This window comes from Lepisma saccharinum, chromosome 7, assembly GCF_977018435.1.
Source record: "Lepisma saccharinum chromosome 7, izLepSacc3.1, whole genome shotgun sequence".
Taxonomy (NCBI): domain Eukaryota; kingdom Metazoa; phylum Arthropoda; class Insecta; order Zygentoma; family Lepismatidae; genus Lepisma; species Lepisma saccharinum.
This window is the reverse complement of record NC_139235.1, coordinates 84,468,391-84,490,174: the sequence shown is the minus strand read 5'-3', so window position 1 is coordinate 84,490,174 and position 21,784 is coordinate 84,468,391. Positions and strand designations below refer to the sequence as shown.

Here is a 21,784-nt window from a genome sequence, read left to right as displayed (position 1 = left end):
TACTCCTTCGCACTATCGATACACCGCTTCATACGAATCTTCCATTGCTGGAAGCAGTGCTGGAAATCATTTTCTGAAACCATGTTCATGACCTCCATCGCTTTTGTTTTCACAGATTCTGCGGTCGTAAATCTGGTTCCTTTCAATGCTGATTTGACCTTTGGGAATAAAAAAAAAGTCGCACGGAGTGATACCTGGCGAATAGGGTGGATGCTCTAACATTGGGATTCCATACTTGGCCAAAAAAGCCTTGACTGACAATGCCGTGTGGGCAGGAGCATTTTCCTGATGAAGAATCCATTACTTGCTTTTCCACAAATCATCTCGCCATCTTCTTACTTGCTCATGGAGGCTTGTGAGCACCGTAATGAAATAATGTTGGTTGACAGTTTGACCTTCGGGTACCCAATTTGAATCAATTCACCGACATTTGCAATGTTTGATTCCGTTTTTGACGTGCAAGGTCGTCCAGGATGAAAGTCCCTCTTTAAAACTTTGAAACCACTCAAACAATTGAGAGCGTGATAAACACTCATCTCCGTACACTTCCTACAACAAAACATAGGTTTCTGTGGCGGATTTTCCGAGTTTCATAAGAAACTTCACATTGATCCGCTGTTCCACTTTCACACTTAACATTTCTCCAACGGAGTACAGATGTACGGTTCACTTCGTCCACAAGCTACAGTGGAACTGAGCACCGCGCAGCCTGGGCAATCACACAGTCGATAGGCAGGATATCACGTTATACACTCATGCACCGCTTGACCTTGACGCGCTTGTCGTTTGTTTCAATCCGGTTTTTTTTCTAGCCACACCTCGTATATGTACTGATGTACGAAAGGAAATGTAAACACATGTATCTTGATTTAAAATTCAATAATTTTTATAGGCAAATATACCAAACATTTTGCGTAGAATAATACACAAAATACTAATCATGTTAAACCGTACATGGCATAATTATCATTAAACTGTAAATAACATGGCAGCTGATATTTTGCAAACTATAAAAAAATTCAAAAATTCAGCTACAAAGACTGTGAAAAATATTTTAAGTTACAATTACATCCAGAATGTTTTAATTTCACTGGAAGAAAAGTTACTGAAATAATTATAGTTTCATTATCACACTCAACAAACATTTTCATAGTAGGTTCATGTACACAGTATCAGAAACAGAAAAATGAATATTTACATTTATTTCTTAATTTGGTTTAATCAAACTGTTAAACATAAAAAAAGAAATTTCCATATGTATGGTGTCAAAAACCATTCTAGCAATTTTAAGCTTTTTTTTAATCAATTTAAGTAAGAAAAAAAAAATCATCCAAAATTATTTTTTAATAAGAATCATGAGACTGTAATGTGCATTAATGAATTGAACCATTCGTTTTTCAGGTATGGGTTTCGAGGAAATCCTAAGCTGTGGCTATCTGCAAAACCTAAGCTTGGCGAGCGTCAGGTAACAATCACTCATGTGACGGAATGGATAGAAAGAAAGCTCGGCCTCGAATTCCAGGTATAGTTTCTTTAATTGTGCTCTTTTCGGTGAAAAGTGTGTACATTATCAGTTTCATGTTGAGGGGAATAAACAACGCAGTTGATAATATAAGACGTAAGGGAGTTACTAAAGATATATCTGCGAAACTTACTTGCAAATGTTCTATTAATTTCGGTGGCCTCTGCCACCATCCACTTGGGAACTTGATGCTTTACTGTTAGGTTGACTTCCGGTTCCTGTTGTTGTTTCCTCGACTACCGCTAGGGGTGCTGGTGTAGCCATTTCGTCTGCTGCACGTGATGGGTTTGAGCTGTTGTAATAGCGGGAGCCTCCCTCCCTCCTTCCCCCTGTGTGTGTTTGGGGGGGGAGATGTTGCTCCTCAAGGGCTGATATATTTAATAAGATTCATGTATTACAAAGATAAGTTTCATGTAATTTCATAATCTTCTTGCAACATCAACTTGAGGCGAGGAGATACAATTACGCACCAATTGTGCATTTATTTCAGTATCGCCCGAATGAGCACTGCTACTAAAACAAACCCTGGGTGTATCCAAGAGTATGAATTTCTCTCCATGTTGCAAGTGCAAACATTTTGTTATGTTGATTATTAAGCTGGACACGATGTTTGAAAAATATGATGAATAATAATTTTCGGAATCCCATGTATTCCTTATGGGGAATCAACTTCAACATCAAGTTACGGCTAATCAAACGGAAGTTTCGACTTTTCCGCTGGTGAAATTCATCTTCAAACTGCCCTCTTCCCGTTGACATCTCTTTCTATTCCATCGGAAATTTTATATTCACAGGAGAATGAATCAAACCATACTCCCATATGATTAATGCTTTTTTCCTTGCCTCCTGGCAGTGTTGCCAAACCTGATGGGCATAAAAGAACTAAATTTCACCTTAAATGGAGTTAAAACTGACTCTCAAGGAGCTAGATTTACGATGGCTGGATAAAGTGCCTTCTAGGGTAATGTTAGTTGTCAAAGGGGTAGGACACTGCTATTATCGTTAACTCTAAATTGGTGACAATTTATTGTTAGTTTTAAACATCTAGATCCGGCTGCATCACCTATCTAAATAATCCACCGATGGTGGTATGAAATCGAAAGTAAAGAATTATGTCAATTTCACGTCTAACATTGCGCTATAAAGAAGTAGCTGGGGATAAGAGAGAGTGGGGTGACGCAGCCAATATAACAATATCACGTCACCTGCAAAATGTATAATTATGACGAAAGGTGGTCTTTGTGGGTCGGAACCAGAGATGGCATCATAGTGGGGCACGGGGGGTGGGCGTCCCAGTTCACAGCCGAACGAGTGCACGAAAGACTGATTGATTGATTTAGTTTATTTTACTTTGTGTTTTGTGCCTCTTGGCTAATTTGCGAAGATGGGGATGAGTGGTGAAATTGATGAATGGACATTCGCAAACAACCAACCCGAGCGGGATTCGAACCCGGGACCCTTGGCGTCGCAGCCACAGGGTCCGGCTAGAGTGCAGGAAAGAGCCAGATGTGGCTCCAAGAGAGCTAAGTTGGCACACTGCCATGGACGGAAGGGCTTGGGAAGACTCCCGTGGAAATTGTATCGCATGCCCTTAAAAGAAAAATCCATCTCCTTGTTATCTTTTTTCCTAATATTTACAAAGATTTTCACATAATAGAAGTTAATGTGTATTGTATATGAAACGCTCATCCCCTTGAGTGAACTTAAATGTTTCTCTTAACAGAAAATTGACTTTCAGTCATGCATGTTTAGACTTCTTTACATCCGATGTGTTTCCATCTTAATTAGTAGAACATGCTCTGTTTTTTTATTTATTTCAGAAAGTCTTTGTTCTTCCAAACATGGACGACTTTGTCATACCAGGAATGACAAGCCGCATGCAAGAGTGAGTTGAAAATTGGTGATATTTTTGTTACATTTAATATAGATAATATATATATACATATATATGTGTGTGTAAATGGAACACTGTGTTTTTTATAAGAAAACTGAGTAAAAATATTATTATAAAATAAAGTAGTGTTCCTTGTTTACTAAATGGTTTTTAAATGAACAGTGTTGCCTACTTTTTAAATAAGAAAAAGTGATATTTCTAAAGGCTGTCTCTAGTTTTTATTTTGAAAAAAAAAATTGTCTTAACTTTTGTATTAAAATCTGCATTTATGCTGAGCTGTGCATTTTTTCATTCACCCTAGTGGGGAGAACTGATGTTAACATTTGTAATATAATTCATTTGTAAAATGTTGCAAAGGCCAAAATTTTTTAGTGGTAAAGTGTGAACTCCTGACAATTGTTTAACGTATGTCCTTCTCTGAAAAGTTCTAGCTGTTGACCAAAGTCTTCTATCAAGGTAAAGATAAATGAATAGTATATTATATATTTCATGTTAATTTTATGGATGTGGTGGGCCCTTATAAATTATAATTTTGTTACACCAGACATAGCAGATTGTATCACATATATATTTATGTTTAAACTTTTAAGTATTGTTGTTGCTATAATTTTATCAATATTTATGTGTATTTGTGTTTTTTTGCGTTATTACAAATTATCTGGTGATGTGTTTTGTTCTCAGTATTTTTTGTTTTGTTTTGAGGGCATGCAATATTAGAAATAGTAAATATTGCTTCTTTTTCTTTTCCATATTAAATTGCTAACTTTATCGCTGCATTCATTTACTGCATATGTTCATGACATGAAAATAGTGCATATAACGAAAATGGATGTTATTTTTGCAGGTGTTCAGTAACAATTCCAGTTTTATTATTTATTTTGTAATTCACTCTGTAAGAATGTTATGTGCTAGCTATGCAAAAAACAAAAAAAGTAAATGTAACGTGCATGATTAAATATTCTAAACCATATTATTTTCCAATATGATTTTAGCATCATTCTCTTTTTCTTTATGATATGTATTAACATTGCTTTATTATTAACTTACGTAACGTGATGGAACTTGATGATTTGAGGAGGGTTCAGTAGATTTTTTTATGTGTACATGGTCACTTTCCACTTCAAACTGAAGCATTGCAGTAAAAAAGAAGAAATGCTTGAAAATGTGTTCATTAATTTCTGAACTCTAATGTCAAATTTAATTACTTTTTCTGTTTTATATTCCAACACAGTTACAAGTAAACTATAGCTAAATTGGTTATACATTTTCTTAAGCTTTTGTTACAACCACACTAAGAAAATTAATGCATAAGTGTAAGAAACGAATAGAAATATACCAGACTTTATTTTTTTGTACTGTCCTGCTGCCTTCATAATTTAATATTATATTAATTCTTAAGCAGAAATATATACATAGAAAGATGATCTTCCATATTACAAAACTTTCCCATTGTAGGTAGATTCGTGCTTATTTTCAGAAATTTGCAATTTTTGTCTTCTTTTCATTTATACTATAGCTATAAGAATTTTTATAATTTTCAAAATTTAAATGTTAGACTTTTCACAATTACACCGATGGTTGCCAAAAAGTAAATTATAAGTGCATAAAATTATATGCTGAACACTTTTTTTATGCATAGTCAGTTGCAAAACAATGCAAATTTGGCCTTTTATGCCATTTTTAGTATTTCTTTCAAATTTCCCCACGAGTAGTCTGTAATTTGGTTATTGAGGAAATGAATGCCTTGTGCAGTGGTCAGGGCTCATGCCACATGATGACTGAACGCTGAAATTTTGGAAATTACCAGCTACTGTTTCCAGGATACATCGCACCAAAATCACATTTTAATCCACGGTTCATCATCAGCATCCTCCTTTGCAGTTTCTTGCCTCTGGCTTGGTCGGCATAGGAGTCAAGTCTCTCCATTCTTTCGTGGTCTTCCACCACTCTGCTCTTTCCACCGACATCTTGGCCTCCCCTTTGGCCTTACTCCCACTCCTTGTGCATTGTAATCTTACTGGTAGTCTTTCTGCATCCATCCTCTTCATGTGTCCGAACCATCTCATCTGTGCCTGATCTATTCTGTCCTGAAGCTTCACCACACCCACTGTCTGTCGGATCTCCTCGTTCCTTATTCTATCCCTTCTAGTCTTCTTTAACATACTCCTTAAAAATTTCATCTCCACTGCCTGCATCTTTCTTTTGTCTGATTCTGTCATTGTCCAAGTCCCTGTTCCATGCGTAGTTACAGAGGTCCTGGGTTCAGTTCCTGGTAGAGGTAAATTGCATCGTTGTTTCGATTACACTTTAACTTTAGGTTCATTTAGTCTATTTGAGCATAAAGTGATCTTAAACTTTTGGTTTGCATCAAAGTTGTGAGCACTAACCATTCAGCTACATGAGAGCTCTGGTTTAGGGTCTGTACAAAAAAGTAATTGTAAATGTAACTAATAGTCCTGTAAAAGTAACTAGCAGTACATTTGCATAGCCATTAAACTTGCAGTGAGTCTGGTGAAATGTTTCATGTTTTTCACTGAGTAATATAAAGTATCTTATATATTAGAGTAATGGCTCTATTGAAAGTCCCAACCTGTTAAATAGTTCTGGCTACAGGATGCACACTGTAGGGTGAAGTGCACCAACTTTTCTCCTGAGATTTCTGCCAGTGTATGAGACTGGGTACCCACTCATCATCATGTGGAAATTGGGGAGCTTAACCCTGTCATGGAAACCTATAACATTAACTGGGGATTCATCCTGCTGACCACACGTCACCCTGTAACTTGTTGGATGATCTTCCACCTCTGCTGCGGCATGTGGGAGTGAGGCCGGCTGTCGGTACGTATTTTTTGGCTCTCAAGAGCTGTTGCACCACTTATTGTTTAAGCAAATAAATATTGATCATTTTTGAAATTCTGGCACAGAAATTCTGTAGCAAGTACAATAGACTGAGTGTGGATACATTTTTTTTGGTAAGCATTTTTAATGGTGTATACAGCTTATTCTTGGAAAAATGTGAATTTTGGGGAAAATAATTTTAAAAATAATAACCGATTTTTGAAATTTGTAAATGAGAAAAATCAGGTCTCTGAAGAGGATGCATCTTTACTTGTATATTTGAACATCATTTAGCTACAAATGTAACTAAAAGTACTGTAACAGGTCCAACACTTACGCAAGGGATCAGTACAGGGATTTGTGTTGTGCCATGCTAGAAGTTGACTTAAGCTCAGTCACACCAAGTTTTGTCGTTTTGCTCCAAATGACTACAATTTTACAGAGCTCCTGTTTATCCAAATGGTTAGCACCCTCACTTTTGGTGCAAGCAGTTCTGGGTTCAAACCCTGGTGGGAGATTCTAAATTTCAGTGTTGACTCAGCATCATGAGGGCAGATAAAGAGCTACTTGCAGGGCCATAGCCAGGATTTTATTTCGGGAGGGGCTCATCCCTTATCAGCAGTCGACATGTAAAGGTGAAAAAAAGGTTGGCTAGAAACTCGGAAGATGAATTTCTTAGTATATTACAAATTATTATGCAAGATGTTTAATCCTGATAAGGAAGTAAAATTAATTACCACAATACACCATTTAAAATAGATATTTGTGTTATTTCAGGGGGCTTCAGCCCCTTAGCCCTCCCCCTGGCTACGTGCCTAGCTACTTGAAAAAATAAAATCTGGAAATTGGTGATCGGAATCGATGCACTGACAAAGAGTTATCAGATGAAAGCCACTTACCACGGCATGACTCTCAAAGGGCTGTTGTGCCACAGTTTACCAAGTTTGATAATTAAAGTGCACAATGCATAACACTTTCTGTCTCAAACCTTAAAATATATTACAAAGTAACAATATGCACTGCCTGCAGCAGCAACATTATTGAATCAGCCTTAGTTTATTCTGGTGAAGAAAATATGTAGAGTTGTGTTGCAATGCTTCAAAATCAGCTAGAAACCACAACATTACTGAGTGGCCCATGTGACCAAAACATACTTGTCCAAACTCTTTCCATTCTATCTACTGTGATACTCATTTACCTTTAACGTACTTTTTTTCTTTCCAACCTCATATTTTTTAATAGTGCATGTGACCAGTCATTGGCAGATCGAAGAATGTAGGGGCGATTTTCCTACAGAAGTCCATTCTAACCAATGTTCACATAGTTTTTATATAAACAATATGTAGCACTACTCCGTGCTGTATAGGAATTAATGTGCATGGGGTGAAAATAGGGATACTAGGTCCGAATCTCGCATTAGGAAAGAATGTTTATTATTTTCTTCCATCATTATTATATCTTTCCGTTGAGATAAAACTGAACGATATGAAGATATGACGAAAAGTGGGGAAACAAGGATCTTTCTCTAGAATCATGTCACCCCTGTTGCACCAGGAAAATGTAAAATACATAAAGCATTAGGGTCGTTATTTAATTTGATTCCCAATGCAGATTATTACCAGAAGACCTCAATACTGAAATAAAATTAATAACAACATAATTATTATTGACATTCAGTATTACAATATTTACAAAATATCCATAATGTTTTTCATCATGAAATGAAATAAACAATAGCTTACATAGACAATACTGAGACAAAAATAAAATATAGATTATATGTGTGCAAAAAATTACTGTAGGCATTTTGGATCATCGCCCTTCCCGTGGATCCACACCTGTGACCAGTCGAGGTAAAATGGGGTAAAATTGTTAAAAATAATAAGAATTGGATGACAGTGCTGACATTTTGAATAGAGAACAGTCTCCAATTAACCAATAGTGTGGAGCTTTACTCTATGTCAAGCTTCAGCAATTTGCTTGTTCTTGTGGAGACCAGCAAGCACTCCGTCCTGTGCGGGCTGCACACTGCACATCAAGGCCAGTAAGCAACATAGGAGTTGCAAGAGGCACCCACTTTTTCACGGAACTACCTCCTGTTTCTTCTGCTGCGATTGCTATGCCACACTGCACTGTTTCTCGCGAATCAGATGGCAAGAGGTTTCTCACTGTACGGACGCGACCGAAAAATCCTCCTGCCTAGCTCATTCCTTTCTTTCCACCCTTCTTACAATGTTACAGTACTGCTGCTTGCTCTGTAGTCCACGCATGCATATGAGAGCACTCTTACACAAATCCAGCTGGTTGACCGGTTCTAGCCTATGTTATAGGCACACCCAGCAGTTTTCCAGTTCTGGGTATAGGAGATTTCAACTGCTGAAAAGGAAATTTCTAAAGTCCGCCTGGTGAAAGAAACGACTTGAGGAAACCAAGACTTTCCGCCTCCAGTTAAAGGGGGCGAAAGTGGTGTTGCTACCGGTTGCTACTCACCTGACTTTTGTCTAGTCGTACACGACACCTCTTCCTGTCAACATGTCCCCTTCGCTTGCATTTCAGGGTGAGGCAGGGAATCTGAGACCCATTCGCTTGCTGCTCTAGCAACCATTAGGCTTCACCATACTTGACCTTGTTGAGGGTGCCACCTGTTTCGAAAATGACTCTAAACGAAAATTTGGCAACGCAGAATACCACAAGAATTTCCCCTCACCATGGCAACTTGGACAAAGCTGATTGGTTCAGCGGCTCATGTGACCCTACCTGGCTTTTCAACAGAAAAGACAAAAATAGAATTTCCAAGTCCATTCTTTGGCCGGAACTACTGTAATGCTGTTATGAACATGAAAATCTCGGCCTGTTTTCTTAACTCTTCATCGGTTGCACCTGGAAAAGTACATTGTTACATTGTATCTAAAGATATACCTTTAACGGGTACATAAACAGATGTTGAAATCTATCACAAACAAAAACTGCACAGAAAAATGAAACATAAATTTATTACAGTGAAGTATCTGTATCTGTGAGATACAAGTACAGTTTTCCTAATATATTCATGGCTACTTTTTAACTTTCATTTTATTATATTTTGCTCCTACATATAATGATTCTAACTTAAATACATATCTTTATCACCACTTATGATATTTGTTGTCACCATACGAACTTTTATTTATATGTGGCCACTGCTGTTCATCTCGGTCACCACATTCCAGTTCAGTTTCTGAGTCACCTCCTCTTTACTCTACATTATCACAATCGCTGACAGATCCTTCATCACTGATATGATCATCTTCATTGCTTTCACCATTACTAATAATAATAACAACAATCTGTGGCTCGACAGCCCTTGAAGGGCCTTGGCCTATCTCCCGACTGCCAGTCTCCCTCCCACAATACTACCTAGAGGTGTTGAGATCTTCAACCAGTGATGGGGTGATGTGGGGTCAGCAGGTCGAACTCCCAACCGTTATAGGAGATTTTTATGACTGGGTTACGCTATTCACTCATAGCTCTCCAATTTCCTCACGATGGTGGGTTGTCACAGGCCGAGAACGGAGAGGCTGAACTGTTGAACCCATGCCGTTCCGCACTCGGAGCCCAAAGCACAGTGCCTTAGACCGCACAGCCACAGAGGAGGACCATTACTAATACATGGAACAAATTACAGTGGAACCCGGATTTTACATTTCCCTGCATTATACATTCAATCTTGATGGTCCCAACATAGTAAAACGTTATAAAATTTTCCTAGATTTTACATTTTCCCGTATTTTAAGTTTCTTCAGTCTGTTAACTTGAAAAACATAAAATCGAGGTTTCACTGTAGTTTCAGCATATTTTCTGGATCCAAATGATCCATTCTGCAAACAAACTCACCCAAATAAAGTTGCTCAGTCTGTCTCACAGTTACAAAACATTTAGTGGCACCAGGTGGTTGTCTGTGTTCAGACAAAAGGTAAGAAGCTACTGAGAAGCTTAGGACTGCACATCTAATTCCTTCCGAGAAAATAACAATTGAGCCCCATGTATCTCAAGAGATACATGTTGGAGGGTTAAGGACAATTTTTCAGAACATTGAGTTCTGACCCCCACATCAGCATGCTCATCTGTTATTTCTTTTACTGTTTGCATCCTACTTGTGATGGTGGTGGTCAATGTTAGAAAGAAGTGTGTCAAAGATAAACATCGTTTCTCACCATGCCCTCCTTAACTTTCTTATGTGTCTAGCTCATTGTTTCACTAGGATTACATAGGCACATGTGGGAAGCTTTGTGCATGATTTAAAATTGTTTTTGCTTATATAATTACACTTCTCAAATTCAGTTTTTGAATTGTGAAAACTGCATTTTAATATGTGATACATGTCAGTCAGTACTAAATTTCTGTTGCGTGAATGATTATTGTTGCGCATACATTGTTAACGCTAGCACCGATAAGAATGTAAACTTTACATGTAACAAGACATTGCTGAGGTGTAAGAGTGGGCAGCATAGTATTGTAAATATGTGTAATACAGTTAGTGTTACAGAAGTGTTCAGTGTATTGTACAATTGAATCGTGTTGCTAAAACATTAAGCATCGAATAGTACCTATAAAATATGCTGAAAATCAAAAATCAAAGATTGTGAATGACAGTTTTTACTTGAAAGAACCAAGGTTGAATTTCACTTCTTGAAGGCAAGCAACGAGAAGTTGAACATCTGAAATATTTTAATTCCAAATCTGCAAACATATCAAAGGAAAAATATGCTATATTTGATACTTGGAGATGAAAATTTAAGTACCCCTGAATCTATTCATATCTAACTTAATGGGTGTCTCTGATCCTTGGTCTGCATCAGATTGGAATATCATAGCAGTTTTCAAAAATCTGCTGTGGCATTCCAATCTGCAAAGTTACGTCTATTTGGAATTCCTTCTAAAATATTTGAGCGGATCTTCTTGTGGTTTGCTTCCACTGTTTTCTAGATAGCTACGAGGTGCTTCCAGAAGTTGAGTTCCAATTATCTGTAAAGTAAAATAAGAACATCAGTAATAATTGACATTTACTGCATTAGTTATGATGACTCATAATGTAGTTTTTGACATATTCGCTACTGTTGTTCAGGCATTTGTCGTAGCGTCACACTAAATTTTGTATGCCCATGTAAAATGTGTCTGTGCCGAAGACTGGAACCATCTGTACTGCTGCATTGTTATCAAAACGTTATTCTGCCAGTTAACACTTTAGCTGAAGAAAGGGATAAGTCCCTTGATGTGATTTTGTTTATTGATTTTGGTTTATTTTGCTTCGCTTTTCTGCAACTTTCGGCTAATTGCGAATATGGGGATGAGTGATGATGAAATTGATGAATGAACACTCACAAAGACCCATGCCCAGGCTGGGATTCGAACCCGGGACCCCTGACATGTAGCACAATGTGCTAACCACTCTGCCACAGGGGTCGGCCCCCTAGATGTGAAGTAAGGGATGTACCAAGGGGGTGGGGTAGTCAAAGATCTCCCACTTCAAGCTGTATCAAGTCGTGCACATTGGATTGCCCTTCCTTGAATTGTATACACCATCATCCGTTCATACTGTCGCTCATGACATCTGGCCCTTATACCTTGCACAATTGCCGGTAGATCTCTGCCAGCATCTGCTTTTGAACATGCAAAAATCTGATTACATCACTTAGCCTACCTTACAGTTGCAGAAGACTATATGAGACCTGCCATCTTCCTTCTAGCACTGTCCTAAAATCACTGCCTTCAGTGTTGTGACTGCACTACATTACAGCCACATACCACCTCTTCCTGCCTGCATACATGGTGCTCTGAACACTAGCACCGCATACAGATGCCATTGGAACTTGGATGTGCCTCATATAATAGAAAACGAACTTGCTGTGCTGTGAAATTATCACAAACATGTAGACAATGGGAAAAGCAAACCACACAAAGATTTACCTGAATGTTCTATAAGGAATTTTAATTGTAATTTTACGGAATTAATCTTCTATTTTAAATTGTTAAACACATTTTTAAAGTAACATTTGAGGAATTTCTTCAGAACTTTGAATACCGGAGCAGTTTTTAGAAAGGAGAGAAATTTGTGAAAATTACTTTGCTGCTGTAGGTCAAATGACCAGCACGTCCTTCAGAAGTTCCAGATGTGATTTCCAAAAGAGGATCTGTGATGTCTTTTAAAAAAAAAAACATTCGAGGCCATTGCCAGAAATTAGAGATGGATCAATTTTCAGTTTTTGCTAATATCCCATATTTTGCAGATCCAAAATAAAATTACAAGTGTTTCATGAAGCAAGCATGTAACAATGTGACTGCAATGGGTTTTGTCTTAGAAAAAGGAACTTTACAAAGTCTGGATATGTGAATTAACTTTCATAGGTACAGAACAGAGCATCCAGGTTACATCCTTTGATTAAGGAGGCGAATTAACTATTGTCAACCTCTGTGGCAAAGTGGTTATCACAGTACACTGGTTTGAATCCCGGCATGGGCACGGGTGTTCTTTGTCTGTGTGTCTTCATCATATCATCAATCATCCTCATCTTTGTTATTAGTCAAAAGTAGCAGAAAAAACAACGTAAAATAACCCAATCTGCCTAATGAACTATTCCTGTTCTTCAGCAGTTGGAATTTTATGTCAGATTGGTAAATGTTATATCGGCAGTTTATTGACTTGAGCAGAAGTTTCTTGTCTTTATATTCATTAGAAAAGAGCAAAATGGCAGATTTTTACGCTAAATTACATTGTGACCGACACACTGATATTCATGTAACAGCCATAGTGGAAGGATTAATCTATCCTATCACTAGGAATAAAGCAAGAAGGTGGTAAATACATCAACTTTCACTCATATTGAAATAGAACACTTATCCAGTAGCACTAACAATTTCGGATCCTTGCACAGTAGGACACGAAATATGACGGTGAATATATAGGGTGAAATTCAAATTGGATTGTTGCAAGTAAAATTGAGACACGAAACCCACTGTGTGTCATATTCTTTGCTCAGATGACAAACCTTCCAATTGTGTGACTGTGCCACATTTTCTCGCAAACTTCGTTAATTGCCAAGTTTTGTTCCTGCCTTAAAGTGTGTGAAGATCTGTTCGTATCAAGCATGTTTTTTGATGATGTATGTAATATTTCTTGAATATGTGAGTAATAATATATTTTGAACAATAAGGGAAAGAAAATATGTGTATTTAGATAGAAATGTGGTGAAGTGACAGCGACATATTTCTTGTTAGATTTCCAACTAGTCCTCGGCATGCATGATGTGTGTTGTTCTTGTGCAATATATAAGTTTGTGCCGAATTGTTTGTAAATGAAAGGCATTGTTTGTTATTTACCGGTGGAGCTGTGTGATATTTCCATGTATCAATATTGAGTCAGTATTTTGTGAAAATATTGAAGCTACAGCATTGTAAAAATATTGACTTCAATATTTTGTATCATGATTGTTGATATTATTGTGCTTGGCATTAATATTTAATAATTTTTTTTATATTTGTTATTTCTACTCTATTTAAACAGTATAGATAAGTTGATATCACACAGCCTTACTTGTCATTAGACGGTGTTATAATTTTTCTTGTACTTTATTATGACTATTTATGAGTAAACTTTCCCATGGAAATTGTTTTGGAAATGTTATTTACTGTTGTTATTGATGGTGTTATAGAGAAAATTTTCAGTAAGTATAGCCAAGGTATAACCTCCTATTGCTGTAGTGTTTGTGTTTATCATAACCATCTCTGATATTTGCTAATGTTTGTACAAAGTTAGCCATGTAGTTAATATTGAGTTAAGTATTGCAACTAATGTAAGGCTTGCCCAATTGGATAATTTAAGGCTAGAGTGGACCTTTGGCTCACACCAAAACAGCTGTTTTCAAATGTTCATCTTCTTTCAGAAAACCGCTATTATATTCCAAAATATGACAATTTACATATGCTTAAAATTCATTCTAGAACATTCATGTGGTTTTCTTTCACTGTTGTCTATAGACTTAACGTAGCTACGAATCTATTGATAATATCTATGCTGTGTACGCTTTCAGAAGGAACATGAATTCAATAGGCAGCCAGTGTTGTTGCGCTGTTGCCAAACTAACTGCTAGCGGAAGGGAAAGACAGAGAATTCGCTGTGACTAATATTCAAATTTTTTGTAATGCATATACATACACAGTATATATGAGTACAGTGAAATAATATAGTGAATATTTCTACACAGGATTATAATACCATATCACTGCATCATATAAGAATTCATACTGACTCAGATGCACAACGTTCGTTCGATTGATTGATTGATTTGGTGTTTTAAGTCCACTTTATGCACAGTAAGGCTAATTGGGACTGGACCTACAGTTTAAAGTGGGATCTGAACCACTATGTGCCTCCACCGGGTATCGAACCTGGGATCCCATGATTTCAAGGCGATGACGCTACCACTGCACCATCGGGGAGACCTCACAATATTCGAGAATGCCCATGACAATGAAGGGTCATTCATCATTGTGTATATTGAGACTAATTTAATACCCATTGTTTTTTCAAGACAACTCTGCTGTCAACACGGTGGTAACGAAGAAATCAGACTGAAGGGAAATGAAATGATAATTTTTCGAAAACAGCTGCCCTGGCGTGCAGGATCCAAAGGTCCATCTGAGCCTAAATGTTATAATTTAGCTTTTCCAAAACATCAACATTTGTAGAATCATGTAGATATTCTAAATTGTGTTAAATTATAGGTATGTTCAAAAATTCATGAAAGAAGGTTCTTACGAATTCTTTGTCTGGATTACATTAGCTGTTGTCTTTATATTTCGCAGCTTTTTTCGAATTTTCCTCTTCTTTGAAAAACCGATATGATATTCCAAAATCCAAAATATTACATCAACTTAGAATTCCTTGTAGAGCATTGGCGTGAATTTTCGTTTAGTTTGCTTTCACTGTTATCTAGATATTATCAATAGTTCGTAACACTATAGTATAGGGGTGACTGATTTCTTCAAATTTACAGGAGAAAGTACTTACGGAAATCTTTTTCTGTAGCATTGTGGAAGTTCGTGAATGTAGTTTTGATCCATTTTAATGCAAATACATGTTGTTTTCTGCTAAAATCTCTGTCCGACACGCTGTTTCTGTTGCCGCCATTTGCTTTCTGCACGAGAGCACGATGTTCCGTGTGTTGGATGACGTAACCCTGTAGTCAGTGTTTCAAACTCTCCATGTTTTCACTAGAACATGACGTGTCGAGTATTTTTTTTTACTATGCTTGCCTAACGTAACTTAACCTAACCTAACCTTATGGAAAATTGTTTTTGGGGCTAACGTGAATGGTTTTTGGGGCTAACGTCAATTGTTTTTGGGGCTATTGTCAATTGTTTTTGGGGCTAACATCAATGGTTTGCGAGGTATTAGCATAATTTCAAATCCGGGCACGAAAGTAGGTATTTTCCGGTGAAGGAGGTTGCAACCCTGCATAAATCGACAAAACACTCTCACAACGCGCGATGAACCAGTACACTGTTGCCATAATGTGTGTTACAGAATCGAAATAACAAGTAACAGTAAGTACTCGTAAATGTAAGAAATAGAAATTATCATAGTTAGAAATGCATTATTTCACCTTAGGAAATGTTCCGCATTCCAAAATGATACGTTAGCAATGTAAAAAAGTGTGAAATTTATGATTTATAGGTGTCACCCCCATACTATAGTAGTACTCAATAGTTTAATAGACTTCCATAATCCCAAGACTATTGATAATCTCTAGATAACAGCGAAACCAAACCACAGGAAAAGTCACGATGGAATTCTAAGCTGAAGTAATTTTTTGAATTTTGGAATATCATAGCAGTTAATTTCAAAATAACTGTCCTGGCTGCGGCCGAAGGTCCAGGCGAACTTTATGGCACATAGAGAGGAGTTAAAGCTGCACAAATTCTCAATCTCTGTTACAATGGAGCAGTGGCGGCTCGTGGTGATCCAAAGTGGAGGGGCGATATCTCACAAATTTGCTCTATTGATTTGCTTTATTTTACTTCGCCTTTTTGCCACATTTGGCTAATTTGCGAAGATGGGGATGAATGATATGATGAAATTGATGAATGGACACTCGCAAAATCCATGCCCAGGCCGGGATTCGAACACGGGATCCCTGGCGTCGTAGTGCGATGTGCTAACCACCCCGCCACGGGGACCGGCACAAATTTTCTCTACTAGTAATGCGAGTTTAAATGATGAATTTCGTATAACAGCCAACGTGATAAGAAATTGATACGTTTGGTGTTTATCGAATATCATGTTTTACACGTTTTAAATTAATAATTATTTAACAGTAATGCGAAGAAGATGGAAGAAGAAATAGAATTTTAACAGATTTAGTCGTTTAATAGAGGGGAAAATTCAGAAGAAGGGATATTAATTTTTACACAACTTGATAAGCACAATGACGAATATTTACGTGCATTAATCGTGAAAATTTCTAGTAAAAAGTTACACAGAAAATGTCTCCTGTCCAACATGACTAATTGATATGTGAAATAGGGCACCAAAATAAATATCTCACTGGAAAGGTGATATCTGCGTTACCAGAAGCTCTAAAGTAAAAACTTCAAACTTACCAGAAATCTTCAGACATGCTTGTAACTGAAATTTATCCTTCTGTCCTTCAACGCGAAATTTGCGAGTAAACTCACGACCTCCCTTCTTTGACACTTGTCTAGATTCAAATTCGGACTAGATTTTTTGTTTATTTTTCATCCAGACTTCCAGACTTCTGGTAGAAAAACTTCGCAGCAACAATTTATCCACACTGTTCATCGCGACAAATGCACAACTACCGAAAAAGCTTCACTTCACTTTTCCATGGAAAACGAAGAGTCGTTTTATTGCTTCGGGGTTCCCAGACAATTTTGCCAAATTTTAAGAAATTTGTAGTTTACAGGTTCCTGTAGCAACTCTTGGTGAGTTTAGATGACGAGTTTTTAATTTATTTAACATCCGCCTTGAAAAGAAATTGGAGAACTTTGTCACATTATCAGGAATTTTTTCAAACGTGCTAATCAAAACATGTATTTAAATCTATGTACATGATGTACTCCACATCATTGTAATCCAAATGTACTTTTCACTAAATTCAGAAAAAATACAACGCATATAGCTACACGATAGTTTTGCGTGTAACAAGAATCTATAGCCGACTTCCGTGGCTAGCATATCGCATTACAAAGCCAGGGTTCCTGTGTTCGAATCCCGGCATGGGTATGTGTGTTCTTTGTGAGTGCCCCTCCATCAATTTCATTATACCATCACTCATCCTCATCGTCGTGATTACCGAAAAGTAGCAAAAAGCGACGATAAATAACAAAAATCATGCAAGAGTCTGTACTTTTTCAGTTAGCAACATTTTCTTTCCTCGTTCGAAATTGCGTTATTTATTGCTGTACTCTTGTCATAAATGAATAAGATTATGGAATACAGAATATTTTTTTTCAATGGTTGGTAATTTTCTTTCTTACGTTAACTTCATTGCTTCTGGCAACTCTTCATTGTTTACCGTTCTCCGGAGAGAGGGCCAGTTTCGCCTAGGGGGTGGGTTTCGGACGACAAACCCTCCGTACTCCCAGCCAGAGATCCCGCGCGTGTTATTCCCACAGTTCCCTCGCCGCTTTCCCCTCGCGACCGCACCTGAGAATGCTCTACGTCTCGTAAGGTGGGAGGACGGCGCCCCGCCAGATTTCTCTCGAAGTTCCGTATTCCCCCGCATGGTGGCGTGCAAACTTTGCAATTGTCGCGGAAGAATGAATACAGAACCGACTAACCAACGATCTATAAGCAATGGAATATTTGCAATTCAGACAATGTAAAAGCTAACATATAAATGTTAATGTAATGTTTGTTCACTTGCGGTCGCACACGGTAGTGCGGCGTCCGTATCGTCCTTATGACCGGCCGCCCCTGCAATGGAGACAAGTCATTTGTTTCCAACAATATCAAATAAACGTGGTTCATATCATAAAAATGAAAAATCGCAGATCTGACACTTACTTTTTGTTAATATTGTTAAATCATTATAGAATGATCTGGAAAGTATCTGGGAAAAGTCGGTGTTGTTTTATTGTGCCTAATCTTCTATTGCATATATCTAAACAACAGTAAGTTTCAAACAAAAATTCTCCAATATTATCTAGGATAGATGGTGATTGAGAATATAGATTATCAGTCTGGTTCTTCAAAAGTATGTCAATTTGTAAAGAAACGTGTCTAGTTCAGTGTTATGACACTAGTTTCTTTCCTCACAATGGCATTATGCATATATATTGATGATTTAGTTACATTAATGTGGTAGACTTGATGACCAATTATATCAACTTATTTTTATTATAATTAGTTCTTTACAAATAGAAAGAAAAACAAGAATTTCAATTTAGATGAACAAAAAGGAAAGCAACGAAATTTTAATGCCAGAATTGAGCCTTGTAAATCAGGTTTTACTATTTTTGTTTTGTGGCCATATTACATCAACTAATTGTAAGCCATAAACTAAAAGAATTCTGCACTTATTAGCAGACTTTGTGAAAGAAGGGAACATTTAGTTGCAACTCATTAGGTTAAATTATGTATTCTCCATCCACTGCAAGAGTGAAGTTAATATAAACAAGAACCATGTGACTCCTGATAAATAGTCCATTTCCTATGTGTTAGTTCTAGTGCTAATTCACCCGTGAATATATTGGTTGTACCTTTACATCTTGTAATACCCACAACTTCAATATAGCAACTACATTGAGTGGTATGGTTCTATCACATTCATTGTATTCCTACGTGCAAGATTACTGCACAGCTCCCATTCGAAGAACCAATAGGATTTCTCAGCAGCCACATGTGTTTGTTTACATTGACTTCATTCTTACAGTAGACAGAGAGTAGTTCAATATTATTGGTTTTAGAAACTTTTCTTAAAGTTCAAAAATAATAGTATTAGTATTGATGGGCATTTTGTTTTGCACTGTACATAACAGTTAGTATCCGTTCACTTTTCTGCTTTTCGTTATTCTTTTTATGTTACTAGTATGCAGTCCACAGGAAAGGGGAGGGGGGTGGCAGTGATATATCCCGAAATGACACTTTGGAAGGGATGAATGTAAGTTGGGTACCTTAGTGCAGTGGCATGTCAAGGACATATACTCTTTTTTTTTTAGTAGTCGGTCCTCATTGGCCCATCTTTTCCTGCCTTTCTTTACTTTAGAAATACTTGCCGAAGGGCGGGGGGGGGGGGGTGGCTTGTCTAACATCCTCCTTGAGCATGCCTCAGAAAACAAGAATCTAATTTTTGATTTGATATGATTTATTTCGTCATCAATTTATAGTGCTGTAAGCAAAGTAAGTTTCGCACCGTGGCCGTGCTGTCTGAGGCGTCATGTTTTGGACTCCTACTACGAGATGAACGCAGGTTCGAGTCTTATGGGGAGGAAGCGTAACAACTTTTCTCCTGAGACTTAGGACTGTGTAAGGGACTGGTCACCATCGTGACGAAATTGCAGAGCTACTGGTCATGGAAACCTACTACGACTGAGGGTTCGTTGTGCTGACCACGCATCACCCCATAATATTTTTTTTCCTTTCTTTTAATAAGCAAAATAAGCTGGCCTCTTTAGTATAGAAACATATCAATATGCAAATTGAAGAGAATGTTTATCTTTCATTGTTGCCAAAAATAATGCTGTTGTATTCTTGAAGGCAACATCTGTCGCATTGGTGGCCGAACATGTTGATTGGTTGCCCCATGAGCTTGCTACTGAAGTTTCAGGACAAGTTCTTGTTCGGGCATGAGTGTCACATTCTGAATGTCCCTTCATAGATGTCATAGAATCGCTATGTATCCTTATTGTCTCGATTAGCCAAAAATTGCAGGAAAGCACATAAACTAAGTGAAATACTAATTGAAGAACAACATTGTCTTTGTAAAGTTATTTAAAAATTTGAAATAAAAATTTGACATTCCAGTGTCCCCTTTCTTCCTAAGAAAGAATGACGTGTGCACGAAAATATGACAAAATATAGAACTCACTCATAAAAACTGTCACCCTTCACCCTTCCCCCCCCCCCCCCATTCCTGTGTACAGCGCTGATAGAATGTATTTATTTTAAAGGGTTATTTTTATTACATTGTAGTGTGCGTGTCAAGGTTAAAAATCTGTAATAGATGATGTAAGGTGCAAAATAATAGAATGGTCATACATATTCAAAATCAAATAGTGCTTGCTTGAAAATTTCTGAATTTGGTGCCAGTGGATATAGTAAGCTGAATATTACGTGTCAAAAATTGGAGTTAATTTGGGAACTCTTTTTGGACTTGGCTGTCTTAGCAAGATTTATTTTTTCCAAAATTTTTTACTGTTTTAGATAATTCTGTTGTTGATCTGCTTAGACTGTCCTCAGCCCAGGAACATTAACAAATCTATTCACATGCTGCATTCATTGTTGTCTATGTATTTGTAATTGTTTTATGGAGAAGTAAGCATATTTATTTTATATTTTTAAAAGAAATACCTAGACAGCAACGTAATGCAGCAACTCGCGTTGATAATATTTGCATAAACCATTCATTTTGAACCTTACAATGAGGTGTAAATTTTTTTATTATAATGCCTTTTCACTAGAAAGCTTTTGTGTTTCAAATCATCATCTTTAACAATTTTGATTTTGTCAACAGAACATAGAAGTATGATTGTTGAAATGTGATATGAAGAATGTTACATTGTTGTAATGTTAACAATTTATGAATGAAATTATTACCGTTTAAATGTAAATGATTGAAGTGTTCGTAAATCTGTAGTTAATGTGTTTAGAAAGAGGTGATATTGCACAGGGTAAGAGTGTAAATGTGCAACTGGTTATGCTAGTGTGAATGGATGAGCTGTCTAAATTTATTTTATCAATGTTGGTGTTGTGATTTTTGTAATTTAAAAAGAAATGGAAAAAAAATGAAAATATGAGCTTCCTAAAACCAGAAATTTTCAATGTGCAAGTAAAGCAAACTTGAAAATCTAGAAGAAAATGTGATAATAGCATATGACACTTTTGCTAGGAATAAATATATATGTGTATGTTATGAGACCGGCATACATGTGACTGGAAATTTTAAATAAAGTGGCTGAAATATATTTTGGAGACTAATTTTTCTTGTACCTAATCCCTTTCTGGATGTTTGTGATTGATGGAAGTCAGTTTTTTCCCCCGGAATGCAGGACATAATAGCAACTAATAATAATAATTAATTCCTTTGCTTTTAAAAAGGAAATTTTATAAGAAGTTCTATTAAAATTTGCATCCTTTCCTATATTGGACGCCTAATTGTCCAGAACAGAAGAAGAAAAAATGTTGTTTATATTCCCTCACTTTCGTACCCGTGTCGCACGCTATATACATTAAAACTCAGCTGTTGGTTAATGACAGGTCGATGGTGGCGCCACGCGCTGGTAAAGAGGCAACTCGCCTGACCTGATGCGCA

At 37.0% G+C, this 21,784-nt stretch overlaps 1 protein-coding gene across 4 annotated transcripts in view; it reads left to right on the top strand.

The window, feature by feature from the left end:
- Positions 1-21,437, top strand: part of LOC145989979 (testis-expressed protein 2) — an 89,133-nt gene extending 67,696 nt beyond the window's left edge. For all 4 annotated transcript variants that reach the window (XM_083125537.1, XM_083125536.1, XM_083125535.1 and 1 more), the window contains 2 exons: positions 1,402-1,522; positions 3,343-21,437. In XM_083125537.1, the coding sequence (XP_082981663.1) occupies positions 1,402-1,522; positions 3,343-3,411 (190 nt within the window). In that variant the 3' untranslated portion in view covers positions 3,412-21,437. The remainder of the gene's footprint in view (positions 1-1,401; positions 1,523-3,342) is intronic.
- Positions 21,438-21,784: the final 347 nt, after the last annotated feature.